This window comes from Micropterus salmoides, unplaced genomic scaffold, assembly GCF_014851395.1.
Source record: "Micropterus salmoides isolate LMB-PRFRI ecotype aquatic unplaced genomic scaffold, ASM1485139v1 Ms_hic_scaffold_1, whole genome shotgun sequence".
Lineage (NCBI taxonomy): Eukaryota > Metazoa > Chordata > Actinopteri > Centrarchiformes > Centrarchidae > Micropterus > Micropterus salmoides.
In genome coordinates this window covers 59,048,038-59,064,740 of record NW_024040040.1, presented here as the reverse complement: position 1 = coordinate 59,064,740, position 16,703 = coordinate 59,048,038, and the positions used below count along the sequence as shown (strand labels likewise).

Genomic DNA, 16,703 nt, shown 5'->3' with positions numbered 1-16,703 from the left:
TACAAATGGTGAGTTTTTGTGGAATGGCATGCTTGTGGCGTGGCGTCCAAAATCGATGATTCGCCATGAAACAGGAAGTTGTATCAGTTCAGTATACATGCTCACATCTGCACCAAATTTTATATGTATAATAAGAGTCCCACCCTGAACACAGAAACCCATAACGCATTGATGAAGCCATGTTGTAAAAGTCGCCAGTTTGCAGTTAACGGTGTGGCGGCAAAGTTAAACTCGCTATGACACAGGAAGTTGTAACTTGACTGTACATGCTCAGATCTATACCAAATTTCATACGTTTGATAAGAGTCCCATCCTGAACACATGTACAAGACAACATTCACCCATAGTCATAGTGCCACCTACTGGCAACAGGAAGTGACCTTCAACAAAGCAGCCCCCATTGCACGTTTTACCTACATGTACGAAATTTCTGTGGCACACGTATCATGTCCAGATTAACAAAAAAGCCTCTTGGAGTGAACCAAACAGGAAGTCGGCCATTTTGAATTTTGGGGTAATTTTTGGATTTTTAACACACTCCGTACTTTAACAAACTCCTTCTAGAGAATTAGTCCGACCGACTTCAAATTTTCCCTGTCTAGTCTAATCCCAGTGATGATTCGCCATGAAACAGGAAGTTGTAACTTCAGCCTACATGCTCACATCTGCACCAAACTTTACATGCTTGATAACTGTCCCGCCCCCACACCTACATGTTCATTATATTCATAGTGCGAAGTGCTATGTAGCACCACAAAGGGAACACAGAAAATGGTTACACCTTTGTGCAGCATTCGAAGGGCGTGGCAAATTCACAGCCGCACCGACAGCGCTCCAGAATCTGCAACGCCGCGGCATCACACGTTGACGCGCTACACGTGCGAGGGCCCTCCCAACGCTGCTTGCAGCTTTGTCTATTTTTTTTTTAACAGATCTCCGTGGTACACATTGGACAAAATTCCACAAATGCGTAAGGAAGTTACAAATGTAACATGAATAACAAATTGAAATTATACTGATGAATATTTTACTGTAAAGGAATGAGTGTCAAGGGACCCTCCTGTTTACAGGTTAAAAGACTATGACGGGGAAATATAGTGGACCAAATCCATGGCAACCCAGAGTTGAGACCAGGAGGCATAGTCGCAGTCTAACATACTTCTCTGCTCCTCCATTTCAGGAGTTACTTAGTGAAAATCCTATAGTGACGGTGTCTGCCCCCCGACCATCGAAATTATTTAAAAAGGTAAACAGAAGAGGAGCTGTGCATAAAAACCTCATAAAAATTAAAACCACAAGAGTTAAATGTGGACTCTTAAACATCAGATCTCTCTCTTCTAAAGGTGTACTAGTAAATGAACTAATATCAGATTATGATATTGATTTATTTGGTCTTACTGAAACCTGGCTGGGTGATGGAGAATATGTTAGCCTAAATGAATCCACCCCTCCCAGTCATATTAATACTCACATTCCTCGAGGCACAGGCCGAGGAGGTGGAGTTGCAGCTATCTTTGACTCTAGCCTACTAATCAGCTCTAAACCTAAACTAAATTATAGTTTAGGTCTAAACCTAAACTAAATTATAGTTTAGGTTTATGTTAATGTAGGGATGTATAATATATTTGTTTATACCGATATTGTTGATCATCAAACAGTAGGGGATAGTTACGTCCCTCTTTTAAGAATAGTAAATATATCGGGGCCAAACAACCATATGATCACAAATACTTATGACAAACGACACTATCTGAGGCTCTGCAAAACACACATTGATAGTATCGAGATTTCTCTCAAGGCAGATCAGAATCAACATATCTCTTTTACGTACAGCAAAGTGATAATAAAGCTACACTTTTGACCCGTAAATATCAGTATTAGACAAGGAGCAAACATGTACCATCCATATGCTCACAATGCGGACAAGTATGTTGCATATTATACAGCCCAAGCAGGTGGTGATTTACCAGGATACAGCGGGTTCGGTGCTCAGTATGGTGCAGGGTTAGGGGGTATCTTTAAGGCTCTGTTTAGACTAGCATTCCCCTTACTCAAGCAAGGATTTACATTTGTTGCCCCTCATTTAAAGACAGCTGCTAAAAACATAGCTACGGATGTTATACTAACGTCATGAACAGACACGTCAAGAGGGGTCGGGTATAGTGGCCGTGGCCCCCCCGACCAATAAAACGACCTCCTGGGAAAAGAGGGAGTTCCCCACCAAAGAGGCGTAGCCGAACAACAAATAAGAAGACCCATACTAAGACTAGAAAAAATAAACAAGCAAGGAGAAGCAAGTCGACAAAACGTCAGAAGACAAGAGACATTTTCAAACGAGAAGGTACATAGCCTGTCAGAAGAGCGCGTCAAGTCAGAGCTAGACCTGTTTATGGTGCCGTTAACACAAACAAGTATTGAGAAATGTGTCTACATCCAATTCCCTCCTCTAGCGGCGGTATCAGACTCTGCACCCCTTGAATTTTTCATTCCAGCAAGTACAGAGGACTACCTGGATCTAAACGATATGTTTCTGTACACGCGCATAAATATCACCAAAGCTAATGGCGGAAACCTGGATCAAGCAGACGAAGTGGGCTTTATCAACAACCCTGGATGTACAATATTTTCACAGGTCGACATATCGTTGGGGGACCAACTCATAACGCAATCATCAAACACATATCCTTACAGGGGTATAATAGTGCCTTTTGAACTATGGAAAGGACGCTCTGCAGACACAGTTTGGATCCGGACTATTTTGCATGGATACAGCAGGTCATATGGACGACGTAACGTCTGCAGGACGCAATGAGGGACTAGTTAAAAGAATGGAGTACACACAAGGCGGCCGCGTAGTGGAGCTAATATCCCCTTTACATTCTGACTTGCTTTTTCAAGACAAGTTAATGATAAATGGAGTAGACCTCAAGATAAAATTCATAAGAGCTAAAAACACTGTAGACGACTTTCGGGTTAACATTATGTCAGCAAGCCTGTTTGTAAAGAAAGTCACCGTATCTCCGGCTGTTAAGCTAGCACACGCTAAGGCATTAACGCATGGCAATGTGAAATATCCCATAGACAGAGTCCGTCTTAAAAATTTTAGCGTCCCAACGGGCACTCGTGTTTGGAATAAAGAAAATATATTCTTGGGACAAATAACTAAATTTATTGTAGGAGGATTTGTAGATCATGAGGCATTTACAGGTTGGTTTACAGGCATTTATAGGTATAAACAACTTAAATTTCTATGATGCACATATTTTGTAAACACATTTTGGACCTTATTGCTAGCATCATTCATTAAATCATCAATAATCAACAAATTGTTTTTATCTAAAGGCATCATGTATCATCACATGAAGAAGATGGCAAGCCTTTAACGAAATTCACATTTCTAATTTTCAATAAATGGTCATACAATGGTTGCCAACACGTTTACAATAAGTCACGGGCTATTTCTTTTAACTCATCGCCATCGTTGTTAAGTGAGTGGATTGTTTGTGTAACCTAAATACATGTTTAAACACAGATGGAATGCATTTCGTTTACTCTCTTTTCAAATGGGGGGAATCCAAATTAGGGCCGGGGTCATCCCGTCTTGCGTGTGTGTGTGTGTCCTTCGGTCAGTTCCTGCAGATCGGTTATAAAGGCAGTGGAGCCCCGGCGCCCCTTTTCCTCTGGTGCGTTGCATGAAAGTGCATTTCTTTACCCACCAAACAACTTCAGCTTCACCAAAAGGAACGTCAGTGTCACGCTGAGTTAAATCTCGTTTTGCAGCTCCTCTGTCAGAGTTTGCCTCCTTTTCGTCCCACAGTCAGTACGTATTAATATTAATTCCACTAACCATTTACAGACAGTTCTAAGCGTTTGAAGGGATCAGACATGGCGCTTCCTCACATAGGCCACATTTCAAGTTGATTGTGATTTATAAAGGGAACAAGCTTACAAGGACGAGTTAGTTCTTGTTGAAACTCTCTCAGCTGTGAGTTGACACTGTCCTGTGCTTTCTTGGCCTGGAAGTCACTGACAGTAGGAGAGGTAGGTTGCTGTTGGTCCAGCTGCTCTCTGATCTGTACCAGTTCTATTTCCATCTGGGGGAAGTGTTCTCTCATGATGTCCAGGGCCTTAGAGTGCTGGAGCAGGAGAGGATCAGTGTCAGCATCTGCAGACTGTCTGTCTGGAGCAGGGACAGAACAGGACGGTTTGACTCCCAGGGTTGGAGCGATGCTTGCGAGGACCTCCTTCTCCTTCTCAGCTCTCAGTCTCATAGCAGGAAAGTCGAGCTCAAACTGTCTCAGGTTGCCTTGTATCATGGCAGTTCCATTTTTGAACAGGTTTACTGTTATTCTGCTGTTGACAGAGTCATTTTCTTCCAGTACACTTATTTTCCATCCATTACAAATGCCTGCTCTCTTTATTGCTGGGTGCTGAGAGCTGAACACATTAAGCCAGGCATATGGTTCATCCGTCCAGAAGATTAAATTGCAGGATCTTCCATCTTTGTAGTGGTCAAGGAACAGGATTTCTGGTCTTTCTCGAAGTAATGTTTGTTTCTATTTTCCTCTTGCAGTTTTGCTTTTGATAGCTGGGGGGTAGTCAACAGAGTGTGGAGACATCATGAAACAGTTGTTGATCTTCAAGCTTCTGTGTTTAAAACAGCACTACTGCTGTTTGATGCCGTTGCTAGGTAACCACAGTCCAGTGTTAGCTTGTTAGCTATTAGCTTAAGTGTTTCAGTTGGGACTTGTTTTATGGTAATAAATGCAAAAACTTACTGATTTCAGTATCCAGTAGTTTGCTGTAACTTGCTTGAGTCCCTCTATCCTCTTCTTGTTTGTTTTTGTTCTCTCCTTGTTTGTTTCTCTTCAGTTTGATGCTGTTTCTGAGCTCCTTCTTCAAACTGTATCTCTTTTCCTTCTTTCTCTTTCTTTCTCCTAATTTTTCATCTTTTTTCTCCTCTGGTGTATTGTGGTCACTTCTTTTGCATTTTCCTCATAAAAAGTCGGTGTTTATCCAATTTTTGGATGGAAAAAAAGCGTTTGGTTTAAGCTGATGATACACGGGGCAACTTTTTGAGCAATGTTGCTGGGCAATCTTGTTGGTGGCAAGTCTGACTATGTTTTGAAAGGATAGCGGCGGTGCGGGGAGGGTGGCGGAGTGGCGGGAGAAGGGGATTACGGTAGTAATCTTTACTCATTACCATTGACAGCAACATTGCCCAGCACCATTGCTCTAAAAGTTGCTCCGTGTATCATCAGCTTTAAACATGACTTCTCACCAACAATGTAATTCAGAATCTCTCCCCTTTTATGGTTATCTCACTCTCTCTCTCTCTCTCTCACCCTCTCTCTCCCCCTCAACCGGTGGAGGCAGATGGCCGCCCACCCTGAGCCATGGTTCTTCTCGAGGTTTCTGCCTCTTAAAGGGAAGTTTTTCTTTGTCTCTGTCGCCTAGTGCTGCTCTTGGTGGGAATTGTTGGGTATTCAAAATTGAATTGAACTGAATTAAGTCAGTGTGAACATGAAGCAGACCCCAACTAAAAGGAATTAATATATATGTTTTTCCTTATTCAGAGAAATATTGGAAATTTTCACTGCATTCCTCTCTGGTCACTGTGATTGGCATGTAACATGAATATGAAGGTAAATTTGGTGCAAAATGCGAGAGCTTGTAGACTTGATGCAAGCACTTGTAGAATACAATGTGAGAACTATGACAGACTTCAAAACAAAAATCTGTAACTTGTATGTAGAAATGTGAAGTAATAGAAAAAGAAAATCACAAATGTGTAGATTGTGTAGTGTACAACCAGTGGACACATTATTTCACATTGAGAGAAGATGAGACCTGTTTTATTACAGATCAGGCTGACCCAAAGAGTTGGCCTTTTTTGCATGCAAAGGAAGGACACAGGCTAAGGACTGCTGCACAAGACTCAAACATACTTTCCAAGCTTAAAATGTTTATTCTGGGACAATTGTATAAATAAAATTACTATATAAATAAAATTGAATTGAATTGAATTGAATTCTCGCCGTAAAGGTGTCACCTGCCGACACTCTCCAGGAGGACCAAAAGGGCAAGTAACCACGTTTCTTTCCCTGCGTCTACCACACAGAGGGGCTAGAAGCCATAAAAAGTTAGACTTTAACATGCACACACACACAGATTCCTTCCTTTATTAGAGAGTAGGGCTGGGCACGTTAACGCAGTAATTAATTAACGCCAACAATTATTTTATCTCACGTTAATGCATTTAAAAAATATATATATTTTGAAAGTGCGTTGCTGCATATCATCCACCTAAATAAACAGGGAAGGAAGGCTTCGACAGACTACGTTGGATGCAGCGTGTGGGACAAGTAAGACAGCGTTCCGCGAATAAACGGCAGGCTGGCTATGGATAATAACCATGGCAACGGCTTCTGTGTGCTACAGAGCTGTAGCCTATTTAACTTACATAACTTTACCTGATAGGCCTTCATCTAGTTTTGCAGGGATGGTCTGCCGTGCGTTAATGTCCTGATATCTATTTAGTAAACACTAAGAGATTCTGGAAACTCACAAACAGCCAGGATCAGTCTCTCTTACGATGATTTGTGCTGTGAGTCGTGTACAAAAAGTTCAAGACAATTCAACTTCAGTAGCATGCATGTGAGGCTGATACCTGTTCAGAAAAAACCCTAAGAAAACTAGACTCTGATGGTAACTTGTTTTAACAAGCTAGATAAAAGGTAATGCCCTGGCAGTGGCAAATAGCTTTGGTTTAATATTTGATTTGATTACATTAATGTTTAAGTTGAGATTTACAATAAATATTTTACTGCTACTGGTTAAAGGGAATACTGCTGGTAAAAAGCACCTTATTTGTTTAAATTGTTTGCAAACCTCATGTTATTGCACTTTTGTGCTACATTTAAATTAAAAGTGCGGAGAATTAATTATTCAGTTCTGCGCATTACAATGTGATTAATCACAAGAAAATCATGCAGTTAATTGTGCTTAAAAATTTTAGTCGTTGCCCACCACTATTAGAGAGATATAATTAAGAATTACTAACCTGTTCCTTGGTAGTACTTTGTGCAGTTTCCATATTTTATGTCCTCTTGTTTGATGTCGAACTGAGGGAGAGCAATCTCTTCCATCTGAACTGGGTCAGACTGCCACATGAACACAAGATCGCTGGTAGTATAGCCAACTAAAACATAAAAATTAAAATTAATAATCTAATATTTTCAGCAGATTTACCACATCATGTATATAGTAACATTTAATTATTTATTATTCAAACAGTTTTTAAACTCAGTTTGTTTTGCCCTTTTCCCAGTTTTTACGTTTTTTTCCAATACTCAATACTGGTGACAGACCTTATAGAAGATTCTTTGTCCACGATCCAATTTTTACCCCTCCACTATTTACCATAAAGCATGAGGTTCAATCCAGTTCAACTGAGCACAAAACTGGAAGTCCGCATGTAGGGTGGAGATTTTGAGGAAAGTAATTTTAAACTTGGATTGCTGTAATGGATGTGGTTAAATAAAAAAGGTAAATTCCAATAGTAAACAAATAAGCCAGTCCAGCACAGCTAACTGAGACCTCATGGAATATTTCCTGTCGAACAGACCAGGGGCCAGGACAATTGACACATGTTGTACTTTACTATGAGAAGTTGCCTTGGCCAAAATTTAATACTTCACTTGCACATACATACATACTGTCATGCGTAAGTATGTATGTTTGCGTGAGGTTAAGTATGTATATATGTGCAAAGTCAGTATGTATATCTGTTTGAGGTGAGTATGTATGTATGTATGTGTGTGAGTATAACACACATGCCTTTGGTGCGGAAGACCCGGGTTCAATTCCCACTCAACGCCAATGTCATTGCTCTTTATGGGTCTGGTCCGGGAATTAAATTTCTGTCATTAAAACTTTCTTTAAATTTTTTGGGGGTATAAAAGTGAAAATAAAAATATTGTCACATGAATGTAACCTAAGGTATTCTTAACGATATTAACAGGTCTGTCTGTCAGCCACTCAGCTCCACAGGAGATGCTGCTAACAGGCAGCTCCTTCTGTGGAGGAAGATGCTGGATGCAGGTAGTCTAGAAAGCAGGTTTACTGACAAGTCTGGTTATGAAGTAAATTATGAACACATATAGAGTGGGATATTTGTGTAATGTTAACAGCTGTCTGTGCAGATTAAGCTTCACTAAAAGCCACAAAAGTCACTTTGGATACAAGAAACATACATTTACATTTAGGAGGAAGAGGAAAGTTTTTGACTGTTCGATAAGGTATTGTAAGGCGCATTTACTCATTTTATCCCTCCTTCAAAAATGTAAAGTAACTTGTCATGGCGGGGATTTAATCCCAGACCTACTGCATGAAAAACAAATTCACTGCCGCTGCACCATCCACCCAATACACTAAAATAAAAGTATCTCAAAAAAAAGGGCATCATTTGTAAGTGTCAGTAATTGTGCTAACAGCAAATGCGCAACAAAAATAGGGAAGGCAAAGACTGAATCCATGAATGCAGGATTTATGTGCATTCTACATGTTGGTTAGGCCTCAATCACATACACAATGCAGTTCTGAACAGAAGAAACACCTTTAACAGTTTTGCTTCAGTTTCACCACTCTCATCTACTTCTCACTCTACACTTACCTTTCCAGCACCATAAAACAGACTAGCAAAGTTAGCAGCAAAGTGGAACATTTGGCTGTTAAAGAGCCAGATATTTCTTACTGTTAAGAGTAACATACCAAAACAGAGTCTGTCATGGTTTGGGGTTTTCTTATTGTTCCATGTCTCGTTTTTCCTCTGTTCAGCCTTGTTATGTTTATTTGCATCTTCAGCCATGTTCACTTATTACCATTTCTGTTTCATTCCCTGTTTTCTTATCTTAGTTTTACGTCCTGTGTCTTAGTTTATCTCTTATCTCTAGTTTCTTTTCCATTTAGATTTTACATGTATTCAGTGTTCTGTTTTATTCATCCTGGTCGTTTTTGGTTTTTGTCCACTTGTCGGTCTGTCCATGTTCCCATCCGTTTCTGTATTTTCTGTGTTTCAGTGTCATGCTCTGTTTCCTGTTTTGTTTTGTAGTTGTCTGCATTCACTGTGTCTTCTTGTCACTGCCTATAATTATTCAGCAGTATGTGTATGTATGTGTGTGTGTGTGTGTGTGTGTATATGTGTGTGTGTGGACTCACAGCTCTCCAACTGCATTTTACACAACTGTGTGTCCATTGGGAAGAGCGTAAGATCCAAGGGACAAGACAGCGTCACCGACAGCCTATGCACAGAAACACAGACACAAGCTTCATCAGGAGAAGGAAAAAACAGCCCTATTAACTTAATCAACTATGAATCTGATAGAGTGGCTATAACCATGTTTCCACTGCAGGAACCATACCCCAGAACTAGGAACCTCCTGAAGAACTCACTTCGGGTGTTTTGCTACTACTGCTTGTCTCTTTTCCACGACGCTCAGGCTGACACAGATGTAAGTGCTGCGAGCTGATCTGCAGCGCTTGTCAGCTGGAAATGTTTTAATGACCTTCCAAACTGTTGTATGTTTGTGTTTCTTCCTCTGTGCTGTTCTTTTAAGAACCTGATGGCTCTGTCCAGTTTATTATTAAATTTGTTATGAACTTGAATGGTGTGTCTCTTCATTATACCCCCCCCACAAAAACTAAATAATGATGCCTGCCTGGCATTCATCAGAGTAATAATATATGTCAGCTGGTTAATTTGCCTAAATTTCACAGGTCTTTAGACAGCGGTGGAAATGCACACAACAATGGGCTGAAGGAAGCTTTTAGTTCCTTGAAAAGTAGATCCTGGGACTAAAAGTCCTGGATACGTTTGGTGGAAACGCGGGTTATGTGTTAGGAGACTCCATTTTGTTATCTGCAGTGTTGCTGCTGTGTAAGGTACAGATTCAGCAGACAAGAGACTCAGGAAAAACAGGAAAACCCGGCAAGTGGATAGTTTTTATGTGATGTTACAGCCTCTTCACAAACAGGCAATAGAAAAGTGATTAATTTCATAAAGAAATTTAAAAAACTATATACATAATCTCACTGAATGCACACTGGACAGATCATCAAGTAAAGGTTTCCTCATTATGCCCAGAATATATTCTAAATAATCTTCCGTTATGGTCCTACTCTCTGGAATTCTCTACTACATGAAAGGCCCGCTAAAACAATGTCTTCTTTTAAAAGCATAAAAACTTATTTTTTAGCAAGCTTTTAGTGCATATTTGTTACGGCCGCCGCTGGCTGCCTTAGAGTAGTTGTGTTTTGGAGTTCTCTGAGCTGTATGCAAATCCCCACGGCAAGCACCTGTCGAGGATTGGTTCCCCTGGACCTGGAACCACCCACTTCCTGGTTGCTGTTTGCTGGCGTCTGATTGGTGTGGCCGAGGATCCTACCGAACCTGCCAACCAGAACTCACCAATCAACACCAGCTGGCCTACAAATAGTTTGTGTTCCTGCAGTTCGAGGCGACTGTGAGCCAGTGATCAGTTCGCCTTGTTGTTGGTTGTGTACCCCTGTGAATGTCTTGAGTGTTTAAATCTGATCTGTTTGTTGGTTGCCGGCTTAAGTGACTCTTGTCAGTAAAAACCTTTGTAAACTAGATTGTGAGTGGCACCCTTTAAGGGGCAAAATTGTTTGTTTGGTTACACTACATTCCTGTACAGCATGTAGGTACTGACCTCCTTTTGTTAAGTGTTTTTTTTGTCAGTACCTACATAGCCTCCTTTTGTTGTGTTTTTTTTTTGGAGACAACTCATTTAATTAAACTTCGACTCAACCTGATTTCAGTTGTCCTTACCACCTTAATTTAACCCAAATACCTTGTTACTGCCCTACCCTAACGAGCTGGGTTGCTGGGCAATCGCAATATTGTTTGAAAAAATCACAAATAGATTATTTTCCAAAATCGTTCAGCCCTAGTTGATAGCGTGTTCTGGTGCTCTAACTGAAAAACTGTTAAATGTGTTAGATTCGTCATTACAGAGGTTAATTCTTTTAGAGAGATTTAGTTGCTAACGCAACAGTATGTTAGCTTAGCAGCTAGCGATGGCTTCTCTCCCTCTCCTGCTGTCTCTTGCTCGGTATGTCAAATGTTCAGTTACTCCTCTGCCTCCTTTGTATGTAAAATAGTTACATGTAATGGTACATGTAACAAGTGTCGTTTATTTATTTATTTATTTTCAGCGTGGAGGAAATTTTATCTTAAATGAAGAAAAAAAATAATCTTTGAAGTCCCATGCCACATGATTGACCACACCAGGCACGGAGAGCATTGTCTTACAGACCTTCCAACCCTTCGTACTGAATCCCTTCAAAGACAGGAACAGCCTTCATCTTTGCGTATTGCATAAGCGTGTACATATCTGCAGATGGGCCATTCATTCATATACATACAGGCAAAGAGAACCAGCTGAGGATAAACATAAATACAAATTGTTAGACTTCCGATTACGCCAATCGGAGGTCATGGAAGCTACGTTCAGACTGCAGGCCTTACTGGTCGATTCCAATTTTTTTGTTTGACAGTAATGTGACCCAAATCAGACGCCAGTGTGTACTGTCCACAGCCCGAAAGTGACCCACATGCGCAGAAGAATAAAACAACGTCACACGCACCACGCTGTCGTACAGAAGTAAACTAGGAGCCACAGATTTAATTCCGGTTAGCCTTGGTTAGCTGTTACTTGCTAACCCTCCAGATTTTCATGGGAGACTCCCATATTTCGTTGCCCTCTCCCGGTTTACTCCCGGGGTTCACATCTCTCCCGAATTATGACAAATCTTCACAACTTTCAGTCCTTTCCATGACATTCATTACTGTTTCTGGCACTGTGCAGTGTATACGCCCCCCAACTCTCTTTCTCTCTACTGGTATCCGCTCAGATAAGTAGCATCTACGTAACTCAGAAGAGAGCTTGTGAGCCGGTGGATTTGAACTGGCTTCCCTCGATCTTTACCAACTATCTTCAATAATTTTTTCATCTAAACCATTAACCTGTAACCCCATCCCAACTAGGCTGCTTAAAGAAAGTTTGACTTTAATCAGCACTTCTTTACTATGTGATATATGTATATGATATATACTGTATGATCAACCTGTCTTTATTAACAGGCTATGTACCACAGTCCTTTAAATAGCTGTAATTAACCTCATCTTAAAAAGCCCACTCTTGATCTAGGGGTTTTAGCTAACTAACCTTCTGATTAACAGGCAACCCGCTCTATCTCCTGAGCCACAGCTGCCCCAGGCTGTCAGGATTTAGAGTGCATCATAGCACAGAGACAGCACTGGTGAAAATTACTACTCTTTCTCTCCATCTGCATGCAACCTCATCCCATTAATGCATGTTACTAACTTGAATTCTTCCCTTTCCCGTAGTCTTGTACTTTCTAGTCCCTCTCCTCTCTCCTCCTATCACTTCCTGCAGGTGGTTTTGGCTCTGGAGCTGTGGAGTCTGGATCTGTGGTTGCAAGTCACCTGCTGCCCCTATATTCCTGCTTGTCAGTTTGTACCACTATTACCTTTACTGTACTTCTGTGTGGAGAACAGCCCTCTCTTCCTCTTTCTTGCTATCTCTCTCGCTCTCTCTGTCTCTCTCTCTCAACCCCAACTGGTCGATGGTCGCCCACCCGTCATGGTTCTGCTTGAGGTTTCTGCCTCTTAAAAGGAAGTTCTTCCTTGTCTGTTTACCAAAAGCTTGCTCATGGCGGGAATTGTGGGGTCTCTGTATATAATAAGCACAAAGAGTCCAGTCAAGACCTGCTCTATATGAAAGGCGCTATGAGAACATTTGTTGTAAATTAGTGCTACATAAATAAAATTGAATTGAACTGAATTATATTGTTCTGTTTACATTCTGCCAGATACAAATTATTATAACTTACCCTAACCCTGCAGAATTATTTCTTGAGTGTATAAATGTACTGTATATATGTATATAAATAATTATGTACAGTATTATTTCGATAAATTGTTTTGCATTTCTGTGTGTAACTTGAAGGCTAAAACTTTAAATTCATTGTACAACCTTGTGTTGTATACTGATAAATAACTTACCTACCTTGAATGTCATTCATTTTGAAAGAATTTGGTCATAAACCACACTAGATGGCAATAGATGGAAGTAATTTCCATCAAAATAATTATGTGTTGCTCAGAGTGCTATTTAGATTAAAAAGGAGGCCATGGGTCATGGAGATTGATTAAAAAAATAAAATAAAATTGGGTACCTCATACTGATCAAGACATCTCCATTCCTGAAGATGAATAGCAGAATGTTGTCCTGTGTGACATCATGGAAGTTTGCATTTTTCTCATTGGCAAAGAAAAGGTCTGGTTTCCACAAACACTGGAACATGTTGGGGTCAACAGTTAGTGCCTCACTCTTAAAGTCAGTAGGAAGTCGTAGGCGAGGATCATTCCATCTCTGACGGAGAAATATATTCACTCTGTAGTCCTGTAGGGAAAGACATTGCATTAATTATTGTCACCATGTCACTCCTGGTAATTCTTCTGCTGTTGCTGCTACTACTACTACAACTTGTACATCTACTACTGTTTAAAGTGCTAGTGCTATTACTGCTCTGCTAATAATACTAATATTACCATGTTATGTTTTATTTAGTGTCAAAGTGTTGGGTCACCGAAATTATGAAAACACTATTACTACAATATTATTTCATATACACTAGTGGTATCTTGCAGACAGAAAATCTGAATTTGAAAATGAAGAAACAAAATAATGCGTGTTTGTGGTGTGTATATGTGTTACCATAGTGGTCTCCTGGATGGACCCAAAGCTGTTAATGAAGATGTTCACCCTGGATTCAACTGGGATACCTGAAACACAGACATACACACACATACACAAACACACAGCAAATGTAAAGCAATGTGACAGACTATTTCATAAAATATTACATAGATTTATATATTTTCTAATCAGACACTGATGTAACACACTTTTTCCACTAGGACATTCCACATGAATGTACTGAAAGTACATACAGTGCTAGCACTTTAAAGTGTCCCGCTGCAGTTCAGTTACATCACCCCTGCCATGGCAAGCACAAATCCTCCAGCCTACTAAACTTCAACATGCTGTTCTCTTTTCTGCCACCAGTAGTTGCAAAGATGCTCCCTTGTCACTCCACAACTGAGTGCACAATTTTTAGGCAAATTGTTATTCTCGGGATTCATTTTATCGTTGAACAAAAACAATGCTGTCAGTCAATCCAAAATATAATTGAACCTCAAACTTAACTAAGGAAAAGTGAGTTTTGTTTTGCTCAGGAAAATATATACAGTAATTAGTGCAGAATTATTAGGCAACTAAATTATCTAACTACCTGTTTATTCTTAGTAAGTGTAATAACACAAATAAAATATTTGGCCTTTTTGGCATTTAGTAACCAATATAGCCACCCTTCCTTTCAATACATTACATTTAGTGATTTAGCTGACGCTTTAATCCAAAGCGACTTAAAAATAGGGCTCAACGATTAATTGCATTTCCGCTATTATCGCGATATGATAAATCGAGATTTTCTAATTGCAAAGGAGATTATACTCTGGTCATATGACACGTGAGAGTAAACCAGTCTGCGGATGAAGCATCAACTTTGCATGTTACGCTGTACCTTGATTTGTTGTACAATGGCATTAAGCTTGACAGAAGCTGACACTACAGAAACTTAAGTGTCACAAACTTAAGTGCAGATGTGAGCATGTAAACTGAAGTTAAAAGAACTTCCTCTTTTGTGGCGAATCATCGATGTTGGACGCCACGCCACGGGCATGCCATTTCATGAAAACTCACCGTTTGTACAACTTGTAATCGTCAATTGCTTTACAGCAGACAGAGAAAATCTGAAGTGAAAAATAACCCTAAAGTTTAAAATGGCCAACTTCCTGTTGTGTTTAGGGCATCGCTCCAGAGTCTTTTTGGTACGTCTGGACATTATACATGTGCCACAGAAATGTCATACATGTAGGTGAAACGTGCGGCGGGGGGCAGCTTCATCAAAGGTGACTTAGTGTTTCCAGCAGGTGGCACTATGACTGTGAGTGAATGTCGGCATGCATATGTGTTCAGGGCAGAACTCTTAATAAACGTGTAAAATTTCCTGTGTCATCACGAAGCGTGGCACTTTGCCGCCATGCCACCCCCACGTCATTAACTGCAACAACATGGCTTCATTAATGTCTTCGGGGCTTTCTGGGACAGTTCTGAATTTGATATGACTGCTAGGAGTAGTACATTACAGCATAAAATGTGTCATTTCCTGTTGCCAGCAGGTGGCGCTATGACTTTGAGTGAATATCAGGGCGCAACTCTTATTATACATGTATAATTTGGTGCAGATGTGAGCATGTATACTGAAGTTAGAACAATTTCCTGTTTCATAGTGAATCATCGATTTTTGACAGCACGCCACGGGCAAACTGGTTGACTGATAATAACTGTTTTAACCAACTTTCAATGGGTTTAGACCCAATTCCCTAGGAGGAGTTTGTACAAGATGTATAAATCGCCAAAATTCTGGACATGATACATGTACCACAGAAATTTCGTACACGTAGGTGAAACTTAGTCCGGGGACAGCTCTGTAGGGGGCGCGAGCGATTTTGCCACGTCCATGTGCGAGATCCATAAAATACGAAATTTTTTGCTGCGCCTGAATTTTGTGCACGGGCCCAAAAAATAATCCCTTCAGTTTCAACAGGGACCTTGCACGGTTCATGCTGGGGCCCAAATGATCTGTTTTCCTGGTTCCTGTCAGAACACGTGTCACAGCATTTTGGATCAGCTGAAGAGTCTTAACGGACTTATTTGAGCAGCGTGATAATAAGGAATTGCAGTAATCCAGCCTAGAAGTAACAAATGCATGGACTGATTTTTCCCTATCATTTTGAGACAGGATGTTCCTGATTTTTGCAAAAAAGGCGGTCCTAGAAGGTCTTGGAGGTGCTTGGGCCTCAGTACAATGACTTTAATGTTTTATCTGCATATAACATCACAAAAAATTACAGGTCATCCAGGTTGTAACATCCTAAATGAACAGTTGAAGTTTAGCTAACTGATTTGTTCCAACTGGCTTGATGGATAGATATAACTGAGTATCATCTGCATAACAATTAAAGTTTATGGAGTGTTTCCTCATAATATTGCCCAAAGGAAGCATATGAATTGGTCCCAGCACAGAACCTTGTGGAACTCTGTGACTGACTTTGGCATGCATGGAGGATTCATCATTTACATGTACAAACTGATATCGATCTAATAATAGGACTTAAACCAGCTTAAAGTGGTTCCTTTAATGCCGGCACGGTGGTGCAGTGGTTAGCGCTGTCGCCTCACAGCAAGAAGGTTACAGGTTTAAACCCCGTTTGCCCTGGCCTGCCCTTCTATAAGCAGCCTCGTTGTGATGGGGTTTAAGAGACAGGTTGATGTTTAGATTAAGAAATTAAACAGGGAAATATAAAAAAATTTAATAAAAAAAAAAAGTTTAAAAGCAACATAGGGAAATTGAAAAAAAACACATTCAAATATAATAAAAGTTACAGTGCAGTGTACAATCAGGGTTAAAAGAGTTAAATGGAAAATAAAAACAGGCTGAGCAAATAATTGAGTTACAATTATTTAATTACA

General features: G+C 40.2%; 1 protein-coding gene and 1 pseudogene across 1 annotated transcript in view; one reads left to right on the top strand and one right to left on the bottom strand.

Annotated features, from left to right (window-relative positions):
* The window catches only part of LOC119914378, a 267,025-nt pseudogene that overhangs the window by 88,992 nt on the left and 161,330 nt on the right, over positions 1-16,703 (top strand).
* The window catches only part of LOC119914392 (glycine receptor subunit beta-like), a 28,428-nt gene continuing 18,783 nt past the window's right edge, over positions 7,059-16,703 (bottom strand). Inside the window, exons 3-6 of the mRNA XM_038733688.1 lie at positions 13,824-13,891; positions 13,282-13,508; positions 9,220-9,302; positions 7,059-7,201 (exon numbers count right to left, since the gene is read on the bottom strand). Of these exons, the coding sequence (XP_038589616.1) occupies positions 7,059-7,201; positions 9,220-9,302; positions 13,282-13,508; positions 13,824-13,891 (521 nt within the window). The remainder of the gene's footprint in view (positions 7,202-9,219; positions 9,303-13,281; positions 13,509-13,823; positions 13,892-16,703) is intronic.